This window comes from Eschrichtius robustus, chromosome 6, assembly GCF_028021215.1.
Source record: "Eschrichtius robustus isolate mEscRob2 chromosome 6, mEscRob2.pri, whole genome shotgun sequence".
Taxonomy (NCBI): Eukaryota; Metazoa; Chordata; class Mammalia; order Artiodactyla; family Eschrichtiidae; genus Eschrichtius; species Eschrichtius robustus.
The window spans coordinates 145,511,578-145,536,338 of NC_090829.1; the positions used below are offsets into that span (position 1 = coordinate 145,511,578).

The following is a 24,761-nucleotide window of genomic DNA, read 5'->3' on the forward strand; positions in this document are numbered from 1 at the left end:
CGGACCGCTGCAGCGGGAGGGCCTCACTCCGGCCCGGACTCAGCGGCCGGGAAAGGGGGGCGCAGATGAGAACTGGACACTTGGGCGCCGGCCACTCGGTGTCGCGGAGCCACGTTGAGGCCTCCTGACGACACTGAAGTTAACTTTCCAGAGCCCGTATCTCAGCGCAGCGCTTCTCGGCAACCGCGACCCTGCGCGCCGCCCGGCGACGCCCCCGCGGGGCGGAACGGGGACGGTGTCCGAAGCCGCGCTGACCCACTGCAGAACCACGCCCCCTTGCCGGGCTGAGCGCTAGCCACGGGCGACTGCGCAGGTGCGGCCCCGCCCACCGGCGCGCTCGCGGGCAGGGCGGCGGCTGTGCGCAGGCGCGGCCCCGCTCACCGTGACCCTGCGACCCCGATGTCCTCGCGGAGGATGGCGGCCGTCCGGGCTCTGGTGGCGTCCAGGCTGGCGTTGACCCCCGCCCTCGCGCCGCGCCCCGGCCTGCGTCCGCTGCCGTTCGGCGGACGGGCGCCGTCTCCGCGCGCGGCCCTCCACGCCTCCGCGCCGCGCCCCGTGGCCAGGGTCGCAGTGGTGAGCGGACGGGCGGGGCGGGGCGTGGGGACGAGGGGCGGGTCGCCGAGGTCGGCCTTCCCACCCTCCCGGTGCCCGCGGGCGGCCCCTCCGCCGCCCACCGCCTCCCTCGCGCTGACCTCCCTCCCCTCCAGGTCGGCCCCTCCCCCCCCGCTGGAGGCGGTCGGCCCGCACGGTGGACCGCGTGACCCCCGTGACCGGCCCTCCATTCCCGCAGGTGCTGTCCGGATGCGGGGTCTACGACGGGACGGAGCTCCACGAGGCCTCATCGTAAGCCCCTGGGCGGCTCGCCCGCGGGAGGGGCGGTCCCCCTTTTCCTGAACCGTTCGGAGAAGGCTTCCTGCTGGTTAGGGAGGCAGAGAGGCCTGCTGGACGAGACTCAGGGAGGCGCGACGGACAACGTTTAAACTCAATGCGTGTGACGTACAGGGAGACACAAAATGAGCTTTTTAGTATCATCTGTGATGCTGTCACGCAGTGGTAGCCACTTACATCTGCTCTGCTGTTTTTCCACACCCACGTGTTGTAAACATTGGCATCACACGGTCCTGCGTGTTGGAAATCAGAGAGAACTCTTTTCCGTCTTTACGGCATGATTTTTAAGGGCTGTGCAGTGACCTCGCTGTAGACAGATGTCACTGGGGTAGCCTGTCAGCTGTTGCCGAGCGGTCTGTCCTTTGACTGATTTATTTTAAAAGTTCCTGCGAGCAGGACTGAGGGGCTGTCAGGTTCAGAGTTAGTGGAAGGGGAGGGTTAGGTAGTGGTTGGGGAGCACGCCCCTCCCAAGCGCGGGGAGGAGCCTGAGGCTGGGGGCTGGGGGTGGCCGCTGGGCGTGGCCAGCGTGTGCTGGCGGTGGCCGGACAGAGAGGGAACTCCAGAGCGTGCTGGGCTGGTGGGTGGAGAGGGCCAGGAGTTTCCTGAGGGGGGCTGAGCGGGGTGGGGCAGGAGAGAGGAGGAGGCGAGGAATAGCCAGCAGCTTGAAACCTCCTGGGCAGAGCGAGGAGTTGTAGGTCGAGTGCCAGCGAGGTTCTGAGGAGCTGAACCCAAGTCCAGGGGTCCCGGCCCTGCCAGGGAACGGCTGTGATCTGTCTTGGGGTCTCGTGTCTCCTCCCTCTCTGGAAGTGGGTAGTGACAGCACTGCCAGGGACAGATTTCGTGCCGGTGTTTGGACTCGGACCTGCCGCAGAGCAACCCTTGGTAGATGCTGGCATCGTCAGAAGCCCCCAGGGTTGCCTGCGTGTCTCCCACCCCCATGAGGGGAAGGTTGGGGAGACCAGGAACTGAACTTACTTTGGAGACCAAAAGCCCTCCTCAACCTCTTGAGTTGTCAGTTGGCCCATGGGAGGAAGAACACCCAGAAGGAGCCTGGGAATGCAGACATCCAGGCTGTGATAGTTGCCGGGCCACCCATCCCTACAGCCTGGTTTGTAAAGGGAGCTTGGGGAGGCTAGCTGGTCTCCACAGGCCAGTTCAGTGACAGCAAACTCAAATAGAGGGCATTTGGGTGGTTAGCAAGCCAATCGTGACTTTTTGCAAAGCAAGGAGATTGTTAACCTATGTGAGAAGTGTATACCTGTCAGTCACCTAAAACCCTGTTTTTAAACACCCGGTGGCAGGTAAAGTTGGGCCAGGCACATGTCAGAGTCTGGCCTGATTCCCTCCTGTGCAGGATACTGGTTCATCTGAGCCGTGCGGGGGCCGAGGTCCAGATCTTTGCTCCTGACATCCCTCAGATGCACGTGATTGACCACACCAAGGGGCAGCCTTCTGAGGGCGAAACCAGGTACGGGCCCCTCCTTCTCGTCCTTGAACGTGGACGGGTTGAAACTCCCCCGAGAACCTGCGCGCGGTTGCTTCATCTTAGCTGGGAGCCGAGTCCACGTTTAAGTGGACTTCACAGCAGTGGTCCTGAGGCTGTGCTGGACCTCAGGACGTTCCTCACCGTCCAGCACTGTTGGAGCAGTGGAGGAAGGTTCCCCCCGAGTGAGCTCCTCGTACCTTCATTCTGACCCAAGGCCTGTGCGTTCGTTTGGTCTGAAACCTCATTCACCTGTTTGGACCCACGTATCCGTGAGCAGCTCCCACCAGCATTTCTGTTCCTGAGGGGAGTGTGGCCCCGGCCTCGCGTCCGCTGAGACCCACCTCCCCGCTCCGGCCTGGCCCAGACTGCAGGGCTATGACCCCTGGGGGCTGTGGTTCCCAGGTGCCCTCCAGCGGGTGCAGACAGTGAGAGATGGGACGGTGGGAAGGAGCCGCGGTGCCGTCTCCTGGGACTGCGGCCCAGTCAGGACCCTGGCCCTGGGCCGCGCAGCCGGGGCTGGGAGGAGCTCCCTCTGCGGCCGGTCCTGGGGCTGCCTCACTCGTCCCTCGAAGTTGCTTCTTAACGCTCCCCCCGCGGTTCCATCACCATCCATTCCCAGCGCTAAGTGCTGCCTGGTGGCCCTGCCTGACGCAGGAGTCCGGGTGACTAGGCGTGGTGGTTCGGAAGCGCCCGTCGGAAAGGGCTCCAGAGGGCGTTTCGAGCACAGACCCGCTGTGGTCACTGTCGCTGTGTCGCCTTTTCTAGGGAGCGACCCGCACTGCCTGTGAGCCGGGAGGACAGGTCCTCTTGTCTCGTGGAGGCGCCTTCCTGCCCCGTTCTCCCATCTGTGCACACACTGAACCTTCTGGGGGCCTCTCTCCGCCCTTCCCCAGGAACGTTCTGACTGAGTCCGCGAGGATCGCCCGCGGCAAGATCACCGACCTGGCCAAGCTCAGCGCTGCTGACCACGACGCGGCCGTCTTCCCCGGGGGCTTCGGAGCCGCCAAAAACCTGTACGTGTATCGGCTCGGGGCTCTCCTGCTTTTCCCCTGGACCGTTAGATGGGCACACGGTGGTGACGGGAGCAGCTGTTGGGGGGTCTGGCCCAGCGACGACGCAGCTGCCCCATGACAGGGAACCCCGGTGGGAGGAGGCTCCTGGGACCTGGCCGTCCAGGTGCGGTGCTGGGGGTCTCGTCGCGTCAGAACCCGTCCCTGTACGTGTTCCCCGCAGACACCTGCGCTCCTGTGGACCTTGCAGCGCGGAAAGGTGCCTTTCCGGTTGGGCCGTTTGGAGGACGGTCCTGACCAGAGAAAGGGAGATCTTTCTTTTTTTTGCTCTTTGGGTTGTTGCCACGGTAACCGGACCTCAAGCCTGGGAGGCCATCACACCACAGCCGTGATGTGCTTTGGGTTTCAGGTTCTCTCTTTGTTCTCTCGTTCCTTTCTTTCTTCTCCGCGTTTCATAGAAATTCTCTTGCGCTGGCCTTGCTGGCCCGGCACATCCCTTCCGACGTGGCGCGGGGCTGCTGCTTCCGTGACGGAGGGGGCTCGAGGGGGCTCGAGGGCTGCGGGAAAGCACCCAGCAGCTGCGCCCCGCGGCTTTGGGGCTTTAAACACGGTGCAGCGTGCGTCACAGCCCGGACTACATGCGTTTTGGTCAGTTGACTGACGGCTTGATCGTTGAGGTTCCCGCGGCAGCGCGAGGGCCTGCCAGCTGGCGCTCTGTCTGTCCGGGCGCCGTGCACCCAGGAGCGGGGGCAGAGGCGGTTATGTTCCCTGGGGTCCACCTCTGCTCTCGGTCCTTCCGCATCCTGACATCTTGAGGCTCCTTTCTGCTTTCGGGCGTCACCAGAGTACCTCTTTTCTCCACGTTCCCACCGGTTTTCCCACAGTCCTTCCTCCCGCCTGGACCCCTGCCCCGCCTCGTGTCCACTCCCTCTCCCAGAGCCAGCCTGGGAGTGCTTTCCCTGCATCGCCATCCTCCTGAGCCCCCTGCGGGAGACGGCGGATCACAGTCTGTGTCGGCTGGGCTTGTCCTTCTTACGGGATCGGGTTTCTTTCTCTGAGAGATGAGCTGGATTCACAGACCCTGTGCCTTCCCTCAGCCCTTAGACCTCGCCTGGCGTGAGGGTAGCTTGAGGGTTCGTTGGGGTTATGTCCCTGGCGAGGCTGACAACCTGCCTTGGGTGACTTAGTGGTGGTGCGTCTCGGTGTACAAGGAAGCAGGGCCTTGGCTCAGCGTCCACGTCTGTGGCCTGCCAGACCCCTGGGGGAAGCTGTGATTTCTGGCCACTGGTCCCAGCCTTCCTGACCTTTCCAGAGGAAAGGCCGGCTCCACGTCAGCGGTCTGTGCGGTGCACAGGGGCAGCAGGCAGGGTCAGTGTGACATATTCACTGTGGAAACCCAGTTCTTCCTGCTTGGGACCCCAGGATCACCTCCGGCAACGCTGCCAGCTTTTCATTTTCCGAGAGATTCTCGTATATGTCTGCGTTAAAAATCCCACCAGATGGTAGCCTCTCGTTCTGCACTTTGTGTCTTTCACTTAACGCTGAGGCTTTTTCCTTAAATGTCTGACAGCCACACACGCAGATCCCGTTGCGTAGGCGACCCAGTGCTGGTGGGACTCCGGGACTGCCCGTTCTCTCTTTCGTCTTGATAGCTTTTGGAGGTACGACTGATGTACGTGTATTTGAAGTATATGATCTGGCCTGTTTTGAGACGCTTGCGCACCGAGAAAGCACTCCAGGGTAGCCGGCATCCCTCACGCCCACAGGTTGTCCCGTCGTGCACGCGACGCCCCGGGTGCCCGGGGTGGAGGCATCGACCACGTGAACGAGGCCGAGGACGCCCGGGATGGGGCTCCTGGCAGAGAGGCGCGTGGCCTTTGAAATTTGATGGGTCTGAGTTTGCCTTCCAAGGAGATGGTACTGGTGTGAGCCCACCGACTGGGAGGGAGACCGTTCCAGACGCCCCAGCGGTCTTGCTCTGGTGAAAAAGACGGGGTCTTGTTTGATTCGGGTTTCTTTTCCTTGTTAGCGAAGTGCAGGATCTGTCACTGGTTTTGGGCCAGTGGCACGTCCTGCTGTTCCTGGGTGGGCCGAGCTCATGGCCCGAGCGCTTGCAGGTCAGCTTCCCCTCGCCTCTGCTGGCCTCCCTGCCTTCACCCTGCCATGCCGCTTTTATGTGTCAAAAAACAGAGAAAGATACACACGTCTACGTGTAATTACGTGGAAGGCCGCGTACGTGTGCCTGCACACACGTGTTACTCTCTGCAGTTGCTGAGAAGTGCGCGGAGCACGCAGGATCCCGGGGGGTGGGGGGTGGGGGGTGGGGCCGGGGGCTCCCCGGGCAGGCAGATGTTGAGCCCTGCGGTCTGAGGAAGCCTCTTCTCGTGGCAGGAGCACATTCGCCGTAGACGGGGGCGACTGCAAGGTGAATAAAGACGTGGAGCGCGTCCTGAAGGAGTTCCACCAGGCTGGGAAGCCCATCGGGTACGTGCGGCCCAGCGGGCCCGGCGGTGGCGGAGCGGGGGCGGTGGCGGAGCCCGTGGCCGAGGCCGTAGCTCACAGCCAGGAGATGGCGCCTGGAGCTGTGTGGTCTTGGAGACTCTCAGCCCTTTTCCTCGTTATAACTGAGGGGGTTTCGTGTGACCTCACAGGTGCCTTCCGGCTCTGAAAATTCTGTGGTCGTATGGTTACGTTAATTTCTCTTGCTGACTTAGTGAGGAGGGGAGGGGATGATCCTCTCAGGGTCTGGAAGGCTCCCCAGTGCTTCCGTGGCCCCCAGCCTTTGCCAGTCCTCTCCCGATGCCTGGCCTCCGCCTTCCCGTCCTGGCTTGGAGCAGCCCCTCGGCTAGCTGGCCCCTGTCCTTCCTCGTGCCACGGCTGCCGTGAGCACCATTCCCGACCCCTGTCGCTCTCAGCTGCCCTTCTTTGGGGACTGGATCCTGCGGTGGCCACACCCTGGGCCCACACTCACGGGCCCAGCCACTGCTCACAGCCCGGCCCGGGGTCCTCAGCCTGGCAGACGGGTGAGGCCAGTCGTAACCCACACCAGGAGCCGCTTGCGGACGAGTGACGGCGACCCCGTCGTCAGACCTGCTTGTCAGGCTGCCCTTCCCACGAGCGTCCTGGGGGAGGGCTCCTCGGTGCTGCTTTGCCGTGGGCGTCGGCGCACGACGCCGGTGCTGGAGCGTGTGGGCCGCACGCTTTGGAGTCGTCCCTGGCCGGGGAAGTCGTCCCAGGAGCACAGCGCTGCACAGATGCGCTAAAAACAAAATCCGCCAGGCTCTCCATCACGTGGCTACTCGCCGCCTTCTGTTGGAAGCTGGAGAGGAATGAGGATGTTAGAGCACGGGGTCTGAACGGGGCACAGAGGCTGCAGCGGACAGTCCACCAGGGGCAGCGTCCTTCCCAGACCTGCGGCCACTCACTGGAGGCCCTGCCCGCTCAGCGTCCCGGGCACCCCCCACCAGCGGCCGTAGCCCAGGAGCACGCCTGCCCTCGCAGCGCCCAGCCGATCACCTCCCGGGGGCCCCGCCGGGGCAGCACCGGTGTGTGGGGGCGAGCGCCCGGGGCGGGGACCCAGCTCCCTTTCTCTAGAAAGTCAGCACAACAAACGGGACAGAAGCCCAGCAGCTTGGCCACCTCACGGCGGGCACCGTGTCCTCTTGAGTGAACAGACACTTCTCAGCTGAGCTGGAGAAGAACCCGGCCCGCCCTGGGGTGGGGGGTGCAGGGTGGTGACACGGTCCTGTTCCGGCCGCCGTGTCACCGTGGGCAGCTCCATTCAGCCCCTCGTGAGGCAGGTCACTCGTCTGTCTCCAAAAGCAGTAGCGTCGTCTGGCCACGTGCGAAACGCCCTTTCCGGGCCAGGGCACCTCTCACCCCCATTCCGGGCCGCCCCGTCACTCCTTGACCTGCTCGTCAGAAGCACAGACAGAGCGAGGGGTCCGGCCGGCTCTGCCGCCGGGCCCGTGCTTCCCTCCCCACCGTGCGGGAGCCCCCGGCAGCCTGTGTCGGCGTCCCCGGCCAAGGACGGGCAGGCAGCCTGGCCTTCGTCTCGGGCGTCGCCCACAGAGTCAGGTGCCTGGGGACCTGGTGACGTGACAGATTTCCCGAGATGGCCATCCCGATGACCCTCACCTGCCCGGGGCTGAGGGGGTTTGTCTCGGGGTCCCTGAACGGGTTGTGGCGGTTGTCTCGGCGTTGCACGAGCGTGTAGGTGCGTTCTCGCCACATTGTGTTGCGTCAGCTCAGAGGACCAGCTGAGCAGACGGGGAGGTGGGGCACGGCCCAGAGGGGTGTGGACCCCAGGGGAGTGGGGACCGGCCCGGCTGGAGCAGCTGTGGCAGGTGTCATGCGTGTTCTCGCTGGGGGCAGGGCACTGGTGGGGCCTGGCTGCTGGAGGCCTCCGTGTTGGCTGATCCAGGGGCTCAGGAGCTGCCGGTTGGGGGGCCCCCTGGTGAAGAGCAGGACCTCGGAGGAGCCCCGAGGGCAGGCGTCCCGCGTGAACCTGCAGGGCTCGGACGCCTCTGGGGACAGCCTGCTCACGGGGGGTCGGGGAGGGTTCGGCACGCTGCTCGGACGGGGGGCCCTTGGCTCCGCACCGACGGGTCAGGCGAGGCTGCTGCTTGGACCGTGTGCCCCGGTCTCCTGCGCCCCCTCCGGAGAAGGGGTCTGGGTCTCAGCCGGTCAGTACAGCTGGGCTTCTCAGTGGCTGTGCGACAAACCACCCTAAAGCTTGGGCCGAAGACAGCGCCGCCATCTGTGGCCTTCTCTCCGGGTGGACCTCTGCGCCCTGGGCGCCGTGTCAGGTGCCTGGTGCGTGTCCGGCAGCCGGGGCTCAGCTGGCTGCCCTCCGCCGCTCTCCAGCCTGGCGCCGGGTGCCTGGAGGCTCTGCCATGCTCCACCGGTCACAGCCGCCACGGGCAGCCCGGGGGCAGGGGCAGGCTCCAGCCCGCGGAGCTGGCAGAGGCTGTGGCCTGGGTCCTCCGTCGCCGCGGCACTGGTGTCTGTGCCCCTTTCCGAGGCTGGCCGCGTTCTCTACGCATGCCTTGCTGGGCCCCCGGCCTGGCGGCCACACGCACAGCCCCGAGCTGACCCTCCTTTCCTCGCCTTTCAGCTTGTGCTGCATCGCTCCTGTCCTCGCCGCCAAAGTGCTCAGAAGTGTCGAGGTCACCGTGGGCCACGAGCAGGAGGAAGGCGGCAAGTGGCCGCATGCCGGGACCGCGCAGGTCATCAAAGCCCTGGGTGCCAAGCACTGTGTGACGGGAGTGACCATATCCTTTCAGCAGCGGGGGCGACGTGGGAAACCCCCCTCTGGCCCCTCGGGACCGCCCTGGGGTGCTGCACAGCCGGGGCGCCCAGGGCATGTGCGTGGAGGGGCGTAGCGGCCGAGGCTGTGACTCTTCCGCCGTCCAGTGGTCACGTTCCCAAGTCCCCGCAGTGACGCTGGCTGAGCTCAGCACACCCCAGGCCCGGGGCTCGGTGGGTCGGGTGAGGAGACGGCGTGGGCTCGCGGGGGGTGGGGTAGGGCGCTGCCTGTGGCGGAGGAAGAGTGAGTACCCGGTGTCAGGCCAGAGGCTGGGGTGGAAGGCGAGGGGGCCGCGCGTCTTTATCTGGTGGCAGTCCCCTGGGTGGCGCAGATGGAGAGTTGCCCCCATTCCTCCCGCAAGCGGGTCCTCTGTGTCCTGAGGTCACCAGGGTGCGCTGCGGGCGTAGAGGGCCTCAGGCCACAGGCTGCCCGCCCTCCAGCTCTGCGCCTGGACCCGAGGGTCTCCGTGGGGGCCAGAGTCAGGAGCAGAAGAGCGTGGGGCCCCAGGCGGTGCAGGAGACCAGCCCGTTATCCTCCGGCGTCTGTCCTGGCCGGGGCGCGCGCTCCTCGGTGTGTCTCTACTTGCAGGCAGTTTCAGGTGTGAATGTCCCTCCCCGTCCAGCACAGAGCGGCCAGCCCGGGGCCTGGGGCTTGGCGTTGGCCCAGGAAGCAGGTCTCCGGGAGGAGGTGAGGCGCCTCTGTGCTGAGGCTGGGGCCCGGGTCCGGTCGCCGCGTGCTCACAGCGGGCATTCGGACAAGCCTCTAATGCAGTCTCTCGATGCGAAGGATGGCGGTGCTGTCGCTGCCTTCAGGGTGGCCCCGGGGTCCCTGCTGGTGCTCGGGCGTCCGGCCCGCGTCGGCAGCCATGGGTCCCGTGAGGCCCGCTGCTGGGACGTGTGTTAGGAAGCGGCCCGTGGGGTCAGGTTCCAGGGTCTTCAGTTAAAGTAGCGCAGGGGGCGCAGCAAGCCCCTTCCAGGTGCCGTTGGGGTGGGGGTGGGATGCGCACCTGGGAGGGGGTGGGCGGTGCTTGATGCCACGTGCGCTCTGCCCTCGGCCGTGCAGTGTTCTTCCATAACCTGTGTGCACGAGGCCCACGTGGACCAGAAGAACAAGGTGGTCACCACCCCGGCCTTCATGTGTGACACCGCCTTCCACCACGTTCACGACGGGCTCGGGGCCATGGTGCGGAAGGTGCTGGAACTCGCCAGCAAGTGAGGCCCTCGGTGCCGGGGCTGCTCGCCTGTCAGCTTGGAACCGGGCAGGAACTGATCTCTTCGCTTAAACCTGCAGGCATTTTCTTTGTAAGGAGGGCGCTCGCGACATGCTTGGGGTCGGGGTAGACTCCCTCTCAAGGAGTGAGGCCAGGGCGGCAGGCCCACCCTCTGAGAGGGGCGCTGGCACCTGGACTCGTGTGCAGCTTCAAGCTTAAGATCAAGTCTGCTTTTCTGCGCCAGCAGAAGGGAGAGAGAGGACCACAGTCCTAGGCCGGACTCGCTTCAGAGCACCTTACTTAGTGTTTGGAAGGAAACATTCTTTAAGTTTGCAAATCTAATCGGGAAACCAGAATACCATCTCACTGAAAATTAAAGTTTCTCTAACCTGGAGTGAGCACGTATTAATTAGAACAGTCAGCGGCTTTCTAGAGCAGGCAGGCCCTTTGGCTGGGGAGAGGAAACTTCTTTACGAAACAGACACGGGCAGCTCCGTTCCAGGCCCCCTGAGCCCAGCAGGTGAGGGGCACACACGAGGCTCCCGTACCTTAGACTCAGGTCTCCTTGTTTCAGGAAGGGAGGGTGCAGGTGCTCAGCCTGTGTGTGGACCTGCAGGTGGAGCAATAAAGTGTGAGCCGGCAGGCTGGCTGGCGCCTTTCCGGGGGCGTGTGGTTTCTGTCCTGGGACGCTTCGCTGGGGGCTTCGCCCGTCACAGCACAGCCCCGCCGGCCTGTCCTCCGTGACCCAGGATGGCGCCCCGGGTGCTCGGTGCCGCCGCGTCCTCGTCTGGTCCTGCGAAAGCTGCCGGGGCCGACGCCGCGGGCTGTTTAGTCGGGTCCAGCACACGCTGAGCTGTGTCCTGGTGGCCTGGGGGTGGAGTGCAGTCACAGGTCGCCCACGCCGCCCCTCACCCCGCTCCACCGCCACATCAGGTGAAACAACGGACGCGCCTCTAGCAGCTTTCCAGGGTCTCGGGGAGCTCGGGGAGGGCCGGGCCGAGACCACGCCCCCCTGATCGGCTTAGCTCCCTTGGTATCTCACGTCAGGCAGTCTTCCCTGCATGGGAACTCTGTTCTCTGGTGGCCTGTCCTCCCACGACGCTGGGTCCCATGGGACGCAAGCCCCCGAGGCACACCTGCAGGCACCAGCCACACCGGCCAACGTCGTCCTTGCTCAGGAGAGCCTTGCAGGGCCCGTCGGAGGTCGGGGACCTGAGGGTGACGGCTCACCCTAAGAAACTTGTTCACGGAAACATCTTTTACAGATTTGTGTGTGTGTGTGTGTGTGTGTGTACGTGCACGTGCACATAGAAGAAGGCAAAGTCACAGGTGTGCACCTCGGTGAGTTTTCATGGAATGACCTGCCGCCTGGATCCAGAGACCACAGCATCACCAGCCCGGGTCCGCTCGGCTCCAGGGGGGTGCCCAGGCGATGGTGTGTGTCCTGGCTGCGAGACGTTCCTTTACAGAAACGTGTCTGGAGGGTTCTCCGCTGGCCGTCCATGTCCCGTGAGCGTGGCCCCTGGGCTCCGGGGGTGGAGTGGTGTGTTCGGCTCCCGTGTGCCCCGCCCCAGGATACGGGCCTCTGGCCCTGGGGTCTGTTGGACCTCCTTTTTTCATTCCTGCCACCCCGGTGGCTGTGGAAGGTGTTCCCGTGGTTTTCTCTGGCCTCTCCCTGATGTCTGCTGAGTCCCATCTCCTCTCTCTTTATTACCTGGCCCTTTGGGGACCCTCTTTGGCAAAGTGTCTGTTGGAGTTTCGGGCCGTTTCGCTATCGGTTGTCCGTCCGTGTTTGGTGATTGGAGCTACTTTGTGCTCTGATTACAGGTCCTTTGTCAGTTAAATGGATCACACATGTTTTCTCCCACTTTGTCTTTTCGTTCCAAGTGGTCTCCTCCTGATTTAATGTTGGCCTGTTGATCACCCTTTACTGTTTGTGTTTTTCTGTCTTTCTGTGGAAGAAAACTCCCTCCCCCAGGGATGAAGGCATTTTCCTGTGTTAGCCTCTGAAATCCGTGTTAACGGTTGTTTCACCTCCGTGTTTAGATCAGCGGTTCGTCTGGAATTGGTGTTTTTGAGTCATCCTGCTCTGCATTTGATTTCATCGCTTCTGGAAATGCCAGGGGATGTGCCCGCAGAGCAGAGTGGGCTGCAGTGGCCCGAGAGCTGTCACTGCGAGGCCACCTGGGGCCCCACTTGCTTGAGTTTACCTCGCAGGAGCGGGGCGGGGGCGGTCTCGGGGGCGGTGGGGCATCAGTGCCCGAGGGGTGGAGACCCCCGGGGAGCAGGCGGCCTGGATGGCGCCTCCTCTGCCGCCACCTGCCGTGACCCGCCCGAGGGCCCGCGACCAGAGAGGGCAGGGCGAACTCTCAAGGAAGCCCCCAGAGAATGTTTGTGTGGTCGCTCGGTGTCACCTCACAGTTCCCTGTTGTCCACCCTGGACTTTTCCACACGACATGCCCGGTCGCCCGGTCCAGGGTGGCCACCGTGGGGGTGAAGTCCGGTGACAGCCAACACGCTGTCCTGGCGACGTTGCATCTGCCCGCTTAACCCTGGCGCCAGTCCTGGGAGGGGGTCCCCGAAGCGGGGGCCCGGGTCAGGCAGAAGGACCGGCAGAGAACCTGGCTCCGGCAACGTCTGAAACGTTCCAAAGCCCGAGAGGGGCCCCAGCAGCCCGGAGCCAGAGGGAGTCCAGGCACGATTTCGCTTGACGAGGATTGAGCGCCTGCTTCGTGCCAGGCAGCGTCGCAGAGCCGGCGGCGGCGGGGAGGGGACGGGGACACGACCCTGCCCTCCCGGGGCCCGGGCTGGGGGACGGCGTGTCCGCGAGCAGGCGAGCCCGGGGCCTGAGGGTACCGGGGGACCCGCCGGGCAGGAGGGTGGTCAGGGAGGGGACGGGCACCGTCTCCGCAAGGAACAGAGGCGGAGCGAACAGGTGGCTGTGTGTGCAGAGCGGTCCCAGCGGGCGGCCGGGCAGCTCAAGGACAGCCGGGGCCGTGTGGGTGCCTGGAGGCTCCTTGGTGGGGGCCAGGCCGCCGGGGGCGCTGCAGAGCCATCCTTGGGTCTGGTGCAGGCTCCCAGGGTTGAGCAGGCCTGGCTGGGTGGCCTCCCTGAGCCTCCCCCCAGCCGCCTCCTGCGGGCAACGCGGGGACAGGGCTGGTCATCTGCCCGCGGCCCTCCTGGACCCCACCATCCCTGCCCCCTCCCCTGTCTGTCTGGGCCCCTTCGTGGGCGCCTCCTCACCACCCCTGCAGGCCCTTCCACCTGGAAAGCCTGGCCCCCCGTCTGTATCGCCAGCCCCCTCAGCCCTCAGCTCCCTGCCCCAGGGCCCCTCTGTGGAGGGCTTGCCACAGCTCACGGACTGCGGCCTGTGTGTGCGCACGCTCACGTGTGCATGCGTGTGAGGCTCGCTGGCCAGCGTGGGGTTTACTCGGAGGCCCCGGTGCCGCCCTCAGCCCAGCTCCAGGCCGCCCCCGTGGCCCCTCCGCCGGACGGCACCTGCCCTTCCACAGCTTCCTTTTCCTGCAAGACTTCCTTGATAACACGTTTTCGGGTTTGTTTTATATGAACTTTATGCTTTAGAGCAGTCTTAGGTTCACAGAAGAGTTGACTGGAAAGCACAGAGTTCCCGTACCCTCCCCCGCCCCGCACACAGCCTCCCCCATTGTCAGCACCCCCACCAGACGGTGCGCCCGTTACAGTCGATGCGCCCGCGTGGATGCGTCGTCCTCACCCCGGGTCCACAGGTTCCATGGGGCTCACTCTTGGTGGCGTGCGTCCCACGGGCGTAGGCAGATGTGTGATGCCGCTTACCCACCACTGTAGTGTCGGACGGACTAGTTTGCTCTAAAAATCTGTACTCCACCTGTTCATCCCCCACTCTTCCCACCCCTGGCAGCCACTGATGTTTAATACTGTCTCCATAGTTGTGCCTTTTCCGGAATGTCATATGGTTGGAATCATACAGTATGAAGCCTTTTCAGATTGGCTTCTTTCACTTAGTATGTGCGTTCAAGTTTCCTGCACGTCTTTTCTTGACTTGATAGCTCATTTCTTGCTAATGTTGAAATGATACGCCATTGTCTGAATGGACCACAGTTTATCCATGTGCCTACTGAGTAATGTCTTGGTTCCTTCCAAGTTTTGGCAATTATGAAAAAGCTGATGTAAACACGTGTGCAGGTTTTTGTGTGGACGTAAGTTTTTAGCTCCTTTGGGTGAATACCCAGGAGTACAGCTGCTGAATTGCGTGGTGAGAGCGTGTTTAGTTTGGAAGAGACCACCAGTCAGTCTTCCCCAGTGGCTGCACCATTTTGCGTTCCCACCAGCAATGAATGAGGACTTCACGTCCTCCCCAGCATTGGGTGTTGTCAGGGTGTGGGATTTTGGCCATACTAATAGGTGCTGAGTGGTAGCTTATTTGATTTTCCCTCTCCTAATGACGTTATGACTTGGAGCATGTTTTCACATTCTTGTTTGCCATCTGTATATCTTCTTTGATGAAGTGTCTTTCCAGATCTTTTGCCTGTTTAAAAATCTGTTGTTCATTTTCTTTTTGTTAACGTTTTGAGAGTTGTTCGTACGTTTTGGGTAACAGCCTTTTCTCAGGTATCTCTTCTGCAATTGCTTTTCTCAGCCCGTGGCTTGTCTTCTCATTCTCTTGACTGTGTCTTTGTAGAGCAGAAGTGTTTGGGTTTTTTTTTCTTTTGGCCGCACCGTGTGGCATGCGGGATCTTAGTTCGCCGACCAGGAATGGAACCTGGGCCCTCGGCAGTGGAAGCGCGGAGTCCTAACCACTGGACCGCCAGGGAATTCCCGGAAATGTTCAGTTTTAATGAAGTCCAGCTTATCAGTTCTTTCTTTCATGGATCATGCCTTTGGTGTTATATCTAAAAAGGCATCACCATATCCAGGCTCACCTAGGTTTTCTCTAATGTTCTAGAAGTTTTATGGTTTTGCATTTTATGTTTATGCCTGTGATCCATCCATTTTGAGTTAATTTCTGTGAGGAGTGTAAAGTCTCTGTCCAGATTCATTGTTTTGCATGTGGCATCCAGCTGTTCCAACACCTTTCGTCGTTATCTTTGCTCCATTGCGTTGCCTTTGCTGTTTTGTCAAAGATCAGTTGATTTATGTGGGTCTATTTACATGGGTCTATTTCTGGCCTCTATTCTGTTGCATTGATCTAATTCTCTGTTCTGTTACCCATCCTAGACTGTCTTGATTACTGTAGCTTTGTAGTAAGTCTTAAAGTCAAGTTGTTCTCCTTCCGTATTGTGTTGTACATTAACCTTGTGTCCTGCAACCTTGCTGTAATTGCTTCTTTGTTCCCAGGAGGCTTCTTGTTGATTCTTGTCATCTGTGAATAAAGACACTTTTATGTCTTCCTTCTCCATCTGAATCACTTTTATTTCCTTTTCTTGTGTTATTGTATTAAGCAAGGACTTCCAGTATGATGTTGAAAAGGAGTAATGAGAGGGGACATCTTTCTTTACCTTTTTTCTGATCTTAGTGGGAAAGCTTCCAGCTTCTCACCATTAAGTATGATGTTAGCTGTAGGTTTTTGTAGATGATCTTTATCAAGTTGAGGAAGTTCCCCTCTATTCCTAGTTACTGAGAGTTTTTATCATAAATTGGTCTTGGAATTTGTCACATGCTTTTTCTGCGTCAATTGATGTGATCATGTCATTTTTCTTTTTTAGTCTGTCGATGTGACAGGTTATATTAATTGATTTTCAAATGTTGAACCCATCTTGTTTACCTGGGAAAAGTCCACTTACTCGTGGTGTATCATTCTTTTTCAACATTGTTGGATTTGACTTGCTAATATTTTGTTGAGGATTTTTGCATCTGTGTTCATGAGATTTATTGATCTGCAGTTTTCCTGTAATGTCTTTGTCTGGTTTTGGTATTAGAGTGTCACTGGGCCTCATAGAATGAGTTAGCAAGTGTTCCTTCTGGGTCTGTCTTCTGAAAGAGCCTGTAGAGAATTGGTATAATTTTTTCTCTAAACGCTTGGTAGAATTCAGCACTGAACCTATCTGGGCTTGGTACTTTCTGTTTTGGAAGATTTTTTAGTAATTGATTCAGTTCCTTTAATAGATAAAGGTCTATTCAGATTGTCTATTTCTTCTTACGTAGTTTTGGCGGATGTGTCTTTCAAGGAATTGGTCAATTATATCAAGGTTAATTTGTGAGTATAGATGGTTCATAGTATTCCTTTATTATCTTTTTAACGTTTATGGGATCTGTAGTGATGTTTCCTCTTTCATTTCTCATATTAGTAATTTGCCTCTTTTTTTTTTCTTTTTAGTTAGCTTGGCTAGAGGCTTATCAATATTACTGGTTTTTCCAAAGAAGAACTAGCTTTTGGTCTCATTGGTTTTCTCTGTTAACTTAACTGTTCTCAGTTTCATTGATTTCTGCTCTAATTTTTATTATTTCTTTTCTCCTGCTTGCTTTGAATTTATAATTTGCTTTTCCTTTTTTAGTTTCCTAAGGTAGAAGCTTAGATTATTAATTTTAGGTCTTTCTTCTTTTCTAATATATGCATTCAATGCTATAAATTTCCGTCTAAGCACTGCTTCAGCTACATCCCACAAATTTTAAGTTGTATTCTCATTTTCACTTAGTTCAAAATATTTTTAAATTTCTCTTGAGATTTCTTCTTTGATCCATGTATTATTTAGAAGTGTGTTGTTTAATCGCCAAGTTTTTAGGGCTTTTCCAGCTGTCTTTGCAGTTTAATTTCACTGTGGTCTAAGAGTATGATTTTTATTCTTTTAAATTTGTTAAGATGTGTCTTATGGCCCAGGATGTGGTCTGTCTTTGTGAATGTTCCATGTGAGCTTGAGAAGAATGTGTGTCCTGCTGTTGTTGATTGAAGTAGTCTATAAATGACAATTATATCCTGATGATTGATGGCGGTGGTCAGCTCAACTGTGCCCTTACTGGTCCTCTGCCTGCTGGGTCTGACCATTTCTGAGACAGGGGTGTCAGAGTCTTCAACTATCTATTTCTCCTTGCAGTTTTATCGCTTTTTGCCTTATGTTGTCTGATGCCCTGTTGTAAGGTGCGCACACGTTCAGGATCATTAAGTCCTCTTGGAGAACTGACCCTTTATCGTTGTGTGGTGCCCCTCACTGTCCCTGATCACTTTCCTTGCTGTGAAGCTGCTCTGTGTGAAATTAATACAGCTACTCCTGCTTTCTTTTGATTCGTATTCACATGGTAAATCTTTCTCCATCCATTAATTTTAATCTATATGTGTTTTTATATTTAAAGTGGGGTTTTTGTAGGCTACATGTAGTTGGGTCTGACCGTCTCTGTGTTTTAATTGCTGTATTTTGGCCATTATATCTGTCATACTTGTTACTATTTTCTGCTCATGGCCTTTGGTCTTTGTTCCTATTTTAGTCTTCTACTCTTTTCCTGCCTTTTATGGTTTTAACTGAACATTTTATATGATTCAATTTCCCTCCTTCCATAGCGTATCAGTTTTACTTCTTTTTTACTTGTTTCGGTCATTGCTTTAGAGTTTGCGATAGGTTTACATCCCTTCCACGTCTACTTTCAGGTAACCCTGTGCCGATTCATGGGTAGTGTGAGTACCTCAGAGCATTCCCCACTCCTCCCCCCACCCTGGTACCAGTGCTGTCCTTCACTTCACTTGTCCGTGAGCCACAATCATTGGTCACCTTGTTGCTATTATTATTTTGAACAAACTGCCATCTGTTAGATCTACTGAGAATAAGGAAAATAAAAGTTCACAGTTTCACAGGGTATAGGATTCTAGGTGGGATTTTCTCTCAACACTTAAAATATTTCACTCGACTCTGTCCTTGCTTACGTGGTTTCTGAGGAGACGTCAAATGTAATTCTTATCTTTGTCCCTCTGTAGGTGAGGTGTTCTGTTCTCTGGCTTCTTCCGGGATTTTTTATTTATCTTGATTTTCTGCAGTTTGACTGTGATGTGCTTGGTTCTAGGTTCTTGGCATGATGTCACCTTTAACCTGTGCTGTGATAGGGGTGAGATTTAACCCCTGGGCCCCGCATCCGAGTCAGGCGGACGGTTCTGGAATCGGCCCTGGCCTTGGGCCAGCGTTGCTGCATGCTGGGTACCTTTGCAGGAGGCGGGGTGCAGTGTTGGAAGCTCTGTCCTGTTGTGTTTTTTTAAATATGTATTTATTTACTTATTTATTCGGTTGCACCGGGTCTTAGTTGCGGCAGGCAGGCTCCTTAGTTACGGCACACGGGCTCTTTAGCTGTGGCATGCGAACTCTTAGTTGCAGCGTGCGTGTGGGATCTGGTTCCCTGACCAGGGATTGAACCCGGGCCCCCTGCATTGGGAGCGCAGAGTCTTACCCAGTGCGCCACCAGGGAAGTCCCACTCTGTCTGTTCCTGACAGACCTGGAAACACTCCCGTGAGAAAGGAGTGGGTGGGTGCTGGGGGAGGGGCACGCTGGCTTTGGAGAGCTGCCACGGCTACCTTGGTGAGGGGCGGGTGGCAGGCGGGTACCGTGTGTGCCAAGTCCTTCAGCCCCGCCCGGGCCCAGAGCCGGGCCTTGGAGATGAGGAGCATGAACCCCTGCGGTCCCGCTCTCGGCGGGGAGCTGGGGTGACTACATTGCACGTCTTTGTAACTGCAGAGCCTGGCAGCTGCACAGACAGTGACTGTAGGCGTGAGCGGCCCTGGGGGAGACCAGCCCGCACTGCCCGCTTGCAGAGCCATGAGCGGTGAAAGGATGGTTGTCTTAAGCCACTAGATTTTTGGGGTGGCTTGTTACACAGCAGGAGATAACTGGTACACGCATCCCACAGGCTGGGCTAGAGGCCCGTCCAGCAGGCTGCCCACGCTCAACTCCCCTGACGTGAGGTCTGTCCCCTGGCCCGTCTCCCCACGGACGGGGCTGTTGCTCACACCGAGTCCGACCCCCCGGCACAGGGCCTGGGTCAGGAATGCGCTGAGCCAGGGTCTGCGGCGTGAGCAAGTGGCTTGAATACCCCAGGGCTCCCACAGCTGCCCCACAGGCGCCTTCCCCGACCTGACGAGGTAGCAGGGGTGGGATCTGGAACGGTCTGTGCCAAATGTCAGCAGGTCCCCCCAGACACCTGTACATCGGGTGGGTGATCAAAGGGAAGGCTGGGGCACGGCCCGTCTGCGGCTGGGGTGCAGCAGAGGCCGCGCGCCTCCGTGGTCCGCAAAGGGACAGATCGTCTGTGACTTTGGTGAGCACCACACCTGCCCAGGTGGGGCTCGGGCCTATCCTGCCTGCGTGGGTGGCCCTGCTCACCAGAGTCTGCCCCCGTCCCCCCCGCCCCGCCGGCTGTGCCATATGCGTGCCCCCCAAGCGGGGCTCTGAGGGTCAGGAGGAGGGGCCTCACGGGGCAGAGGGCCCTGCAGCCAGGTTGCTGGGCGAGTCCCCAGTGAAGGGAGTGGTGAGGGACTTCGGAGGGTCACAGATGTGAAAATGCAAAGCCGCTGTCCATCCAAGAGACAAGTAGAGTGGTTCCACTCTAGAAGGAAGAACTGCCTGAGGTGCTGTGTGTGCTCGGGGCTCATCCACGTGTGGACAGGAGCTGCCAGGGTGGGTGCCAGGTGTTTCTAGAACAGGTGTCCCCAGCGAGGCAGACCCAGCTCCCCGGATGCCCACCCAGGTGGCCACAGGCTCTGCAGTCAGGTCCGGCGGCCCCACGCGAGTCCTCTGGGGACTGAGGTCAGGTGTTTGGATATCCGGGAGGGGGACGGGTTTCCCAGGTAGACGTTTGGCACCAGCCTGAGCAGTGGAGGAGGTCGGGCGCTCCGTGATCCGCTGGTGCCGCCGGAGGAAGACCGGCGCCGTGAGCGCACGAGCCCCGTGGCCACCAGCAGCATCGCCCCAGCGCCCAGGGCGCCGCTGGGCAAAGGCTGGACCCTCATCCCTCCCCCCGCGTGACCTCAGGCAGGTCGCGTGGCTGCTGAGGCCACAGGGAGATGGAGGTGACAACACCTGCTCACAGGGGCTTGAGAGGACTTGGGGGGGGGGGGTGTGTGTGTGCACATGTATGCACGTGTGTATAGGTGTGTATGTCCGTGTGGGGGGCATGTATGTGTAGTTGTGTGTGGATGTTGACACATGCATGCATGTAGGTGTGTGTGCACACGTGTTACGCGTGGGCACGAATGTGTGCACATATGTCAGCATCTAGGATAGAGTCAGGGAGATGCCAGCCTGTAGGCATTGCAGAAACAGTAGTTACTTTTTATTTCACAGCACGAGTTACCTTCTTAGGAAACCACTACAGCCACAAGAAAAACAATCACCATTCAGTCATTCGAGCCCCTGGACTTGGCAGCCAAGTGCAGCAGAACCTTGTGTGGGGAGCAGGGTGGGGGAGGGGTGTCACTTCTGACCTCAGGATCCAGCTTTCCCTGTTGCCGTGACAACAGCAGTTCAGAGCCCCACCCCCGCCTCTGCCCTGCTCAGAAGGGCTTTCGTGGCTCCTGGGGGCCCTGGCTAAGCCAGTTCCCACCTCTCTACCTGGAGGGGAGGGGGACTTGGGGGGCCGGCTGTGCTGAAACAGGAAGCCAGAAGCGTCCTGATCCCCCAAGGGGTGGAGGCTGCCTTTAAAGGTGAGAATCAGTGATCTACTCCTCTGTGATGGGGCCTGGCCCAGCCCCCAGGGGCCCTTGAAGGCGTGGGCCCAGCCTCCTGCCTCTGCCTCCAGACTATGGGCCATGGGGTCTCGAGGTGCCCGGTTTGGAGCTCAGGCTCTGATCCCTGCCCATCGTTTCCCACACGGAGACAGCGGTCGGCCCTGGCCTTTCTGGTCTGCACTCCAGCCGCTTGGATCTTGTGTCTCCGCTGCCCGCCCCTTGCACGACGTGCAGCCGTACTTCTTGGCGCCAGAAGGGTGTTCCCGCTGGGGGCCGAGGCCCAGGGACACAGTGGGGGACTTGGGAAGAATTTATGGAATTCAAATATAACCTGTGGCTTCTTTTTAAAAATGTTCTCTTTAATATCTTCTGTCTCATTTTCATGCTTCCCTGCACTTCCTGGTTTGGGCTGAGGTCAAATAGCAGAAGTACTAAAATATTTCTCACCAAGTGTCTCTTGGTGCTCGGATCCGGCCCCGAACAGGAAGTTCCGTGAGACTTGTCGCCGGAAGGCTCCGTGTCCACCGTGCGCTCTGTGCGCGTGACCTGGGGTCCTACAGGGACACTGGGCTCTCAGCCCGAGGGGCCCACCCCTGGCTTGGGGACGACACCTGTACCTTACAAGAGTCAAAGGGGAAGTTGGGAAGCCGCTCATCTCTGGCCGTCGTAACAGACATCACGGATGGGGCGGCTTACACAACAGAAGTTCATTTCTCACAGTTGAGGCTGGAGGTCTGAGATCAGGTCGTCAACAGGGTCCCTCTGAGGCCTCCTTCCTGGGCATGCCCGTGGCCGTCCCCTCCCTGTGTCCCCATGCGGTCGTCCCTCTGTGTGCATCTGTGTCCCGACCGTCCCTCTTCATAAGGACACCAGTCAGGTTGAATCGCACCCACCCCAGTGACCTCATTGTAACTTAGTTACCTCTTAAAGGCGTAACCTCCAAAAGCGGTCACATTCTGAGGTGCTGGGGGCCAGGCTCCAACAAATGGATTTAGGGTACACAAGTCAGCCCATAAGACCGTCTTTATTTATTTGTTTGTTTATTTGTTTATTTTTGGCTGCGTTGGATCTCGTTGCTGCACGCGGGCTTTCTCTAGTTGTGGTGAGCGGGGGCCACTCTTCATTGTGGTGCGCGGGCTTCTCATTGCGGTGGCTTCTCTTGTTGCGGAGAACGGGCTCTAGGCGCACAGACTTCAGTAGTTGTGGCACGCGGGCTCAGTAGTTGTGGCTCGCGGGCTCTAGGGCACAGGCTCAGTAGTTGTGGTGCACGGGCTCAGTTGCTCCGCGGCATGTGGGATCTTCCCGGACCAGGAATCAAACCCGTGTCCCCTGCATTGGCAGGCGGATTCTTAACCGCTGCACCACCAGGGAAGCCCCCAGACCGTCTTTTTTAAAAAGTCAATCCGGGGCTGAAGGTGTGGCTGTTGAGCACCTCGGGTCAGGCAGTGCCCCTCTAACAGCAGAGCTCGTTCTGGATCGGTCTCTGAATGAGGCGGCACCTGGGACCCTCCTGACAGGCTCGTGGGGCCCCTGCCTGAGGCCGGCCCCGGCACAGCCCAGGACGCAGGGCACAAGGGCTCTGGCTCCCCCGGCCCCCGGACTTTCGTGGGGAGAAATCCCTTTACAGGGATTGTTGTTGTTTATAACTGTTACCACTTCAGCTGTTTTGAAGCATACGGTTCGGTGGTGACAAGGACAGTCCCAGTGCCGTGCGGCCCCCAGAGTCAGTTCCGGGTCCCCAGACGCCACGCGGCAGCCGCCTGCCTGCCCGCCCGCCTGCAGGACTCGTCCACTCCGGGTGGACGTGGGTTTTGGATCGTGGACGCCCTCCTGAGCAGGGGCTCAGAGAAGAAATTAAGAAAGAGGCCGCCTGGGTGCCGGGTCCCAGCTCTGCCCGACAGCGGCGGGGCCTCGGCCTCCGGAGTGCACTCTGCCTCTCCCCGCTGGTCCGAGAGCACGGCAGCGGGGCCCCGGCACCGAGCGGTGCTGCCTGATGGCCGCTTTGTCCCCAGGGCCCACTCTCTTGTGGCCGCCCCACCAGGGCTGGGACATGACCCCGCGGTGCCCACAGGGGTTTCCTCTTCTCAGCCGGGGCTCCCACTGGCTGCCCTAGGCCACCTCCAGAAGCCACCCGAGACACGGCGGCCGAGGGATTGCTGGAGGAGTGGCGCACAGGTGGGCAGACAGGTGGGGAGGCCATCGTGGCAGGTCTGAGGTGATCACTGGCCCCCCGGGCCCTGGAGGGGCCTCAGGAGCCCCAGCTGACAAGGTGGGCGGGGCTTCCTTACCCCCCCGCGCCATCCGTCAGGGACACGGGTTCCCAGATGACTCCGCCCAGACGGGAGCCCAGGTGGGTGGGTGTCTGGGGGCACGAAAGGACGGAGGAGCCGAGAGGGGGTCTGGGAGAGTGCCGCCCCCTCCAGCAGCCCGGGGCCCGTGCCGTCCTTGGGTGGGACCTACCTGGTCCTCTCTCCGGCCCGGCTGCTCCTGCAGGGCGGGGCCGGCACTGAGTCTGGAGCTGTGGCGGCTGACAGCCAGCGTCAGGGCCCTCGGCTTGGTCTGGAGGAGGAAGTTGGTCTCGGGAGCCCGCTGGGGGTTTTGAAGGGGGATTTCCATCCAGGCGCCAGCCGTCATGGAGGTGCTATAGATGCTTCTGGAAGGTCAGTCCTTCCAGAGCTGCGCCTGCTCTTAGTTGCGGCACGTGGGATCTTCGCTGCCACGTGTAGGATCCTTAGTTGCGGCCTGCGGCATCTAATTCCCTGACCAGGGCTCGAACCCAGGCCCCTTGCGCTGGGAGCGTGGAATCCTAGCCGCTAGACCGCCAGGGAAGTCCCCAGGTCAGTCCCTTATCAAGTGAGTCACCTTAGAGCTTAGAGTCGCGGCTGCAGCATCTCAGGTCCCGTGCTGTGCCTGGGCGGGGCTCAGCCAGGCTCCTGAAGGAGGACGGAAGGCAAGGCCTCCCCGGCCCAGCTCCCCAGCCCCTCCAGCAGGCTGATGCCCGTCTGTTGTGGTTCATTTTACGTGTCAACTACGCCTTGGGGCGCCCAGATTAAACAGCGTTTCTGGGCACGTCTGAGGGGGCGTTCGGTGGGCTTTCTGCCCTCTTCCCCAGCGATCACCGCTAAGCCAGACAACAGGAAACCAAAGCAAACACGAGGACCCCGTGGAACCTCCAGCCTGGACTCGGGCGACCCCTCGCTGGCCAAGTCCCAGGGCGCCAGGGCTCACGGCACTGTCCCGATGAGGGGCTTGCCCGACGCCCCACGGTCACAGTGGGCGGCTGCTGTCCCCCTCGGGCCTCCCGGGAGGCTGAGCCGGGTGAGGGGGGTCTTCGAGCTGTGAGGCCGGGCGGTGGGGAGCACCGCCCCTCGCCGAGGTGGGTGCCTGGCCGGAGGTGGTGGCCGTGCCGCCCTTTGCCCAGATGGACACGGAGGCGGTCCTCACTGTGGAAAGGCCCTTAATTAACCTGGTCCCGATAGGGAAGAGCCCAGTCCACGACGCCGGCATGGGAAGCCGAGGGAGGGCCGTCCAGGGGCTCTCCGACAGCTGAGCTGCCCCGCCGTCTGCGTTCAACCGTGTTGTTACCGTCGGGGGCGCCCGAAGCAGCCTCGTCGTGTTTGGTGCGTTTCGTGCGCGTAGACTTGTGTGCGTCACGCAGCCTGAGTGACAAGCCCTGTGCTCTCACGGCCTTTCTGACATCCCTGCCGGGACGTGGGGACTTCTGGACAGCCCCGTGGTGTTTTTTCAAGGGGTGTTGACATAAAGCTCCCAACCCCGTTCCATTATTATAACTGTCATTGGGGTTGTTTGCAGTTTTCCTGATTAAAATGATGTTGGGAAGGATGTTTGGCCTCTAAGGCTTTTTCCTCAGGGTATTTTCTCAGAACCGGGGTTGCGGGATCATGGGTATGAACGTTTCACAGGCAAGCTGCAGGGTGGAGAGGTTCCCACGTGAGGGCTGCTCGTCGGAGGACGTTTCCAACATGATGGGCCAGGACCGGGCCTGCTGGGGTCCCGGGGTCCTGGGGGGCTGGGCATCCTCAGCCTGGGCAGGAGGGCCCCCAGGCCTTCCCTTCTGGGAGCCCCGCGCCAGGCCGCTGTGTCGTGGCCATGGCTGGTGGCTTGCGCTGGGAGTCCCCGTGGCACGTGTCCTCTCCAGTCCCACGGCCTGGGTGGGTGGCGCACGGGGGTCGGCTGCCGGGGCCCCTTTCTCCGTACTAGT

At 59.8% G+C, this 24,761-nt stretch overlaps 1 protein-coding gene across 1 annotated transcript; it reads left to right on the top strand.

Annotated features, from left to right (window-relative positions):
• Positions 1-358: 358 nt before the first annotated feature.
• Positions 359-10,296, top strand: GATD3 (glutamine amidotransferase class 1 domain containing 3). The gene is made up of 7 exons (XM_068547185.1): positions 359-573; positions 791-843; positions 2,243-2,356; positions 3,268-3,387; positions 5,776-5,868; positions 8,501-8,656; positions 9,778-10,296. Exons 1-7 carry the CDS (start codon positions 400-402, stop codon positions 9,905-9,907), a joined length of 840 nt encoding a protein of 279 aa, XP_068403286.1. The 5' UTR covers positions 359-399; the 3' UTR covers positions 9,908-10,296.
• The last annotated feature ends 14,465 nt before the right edge of the window (positions 10,297-24,761 follow it).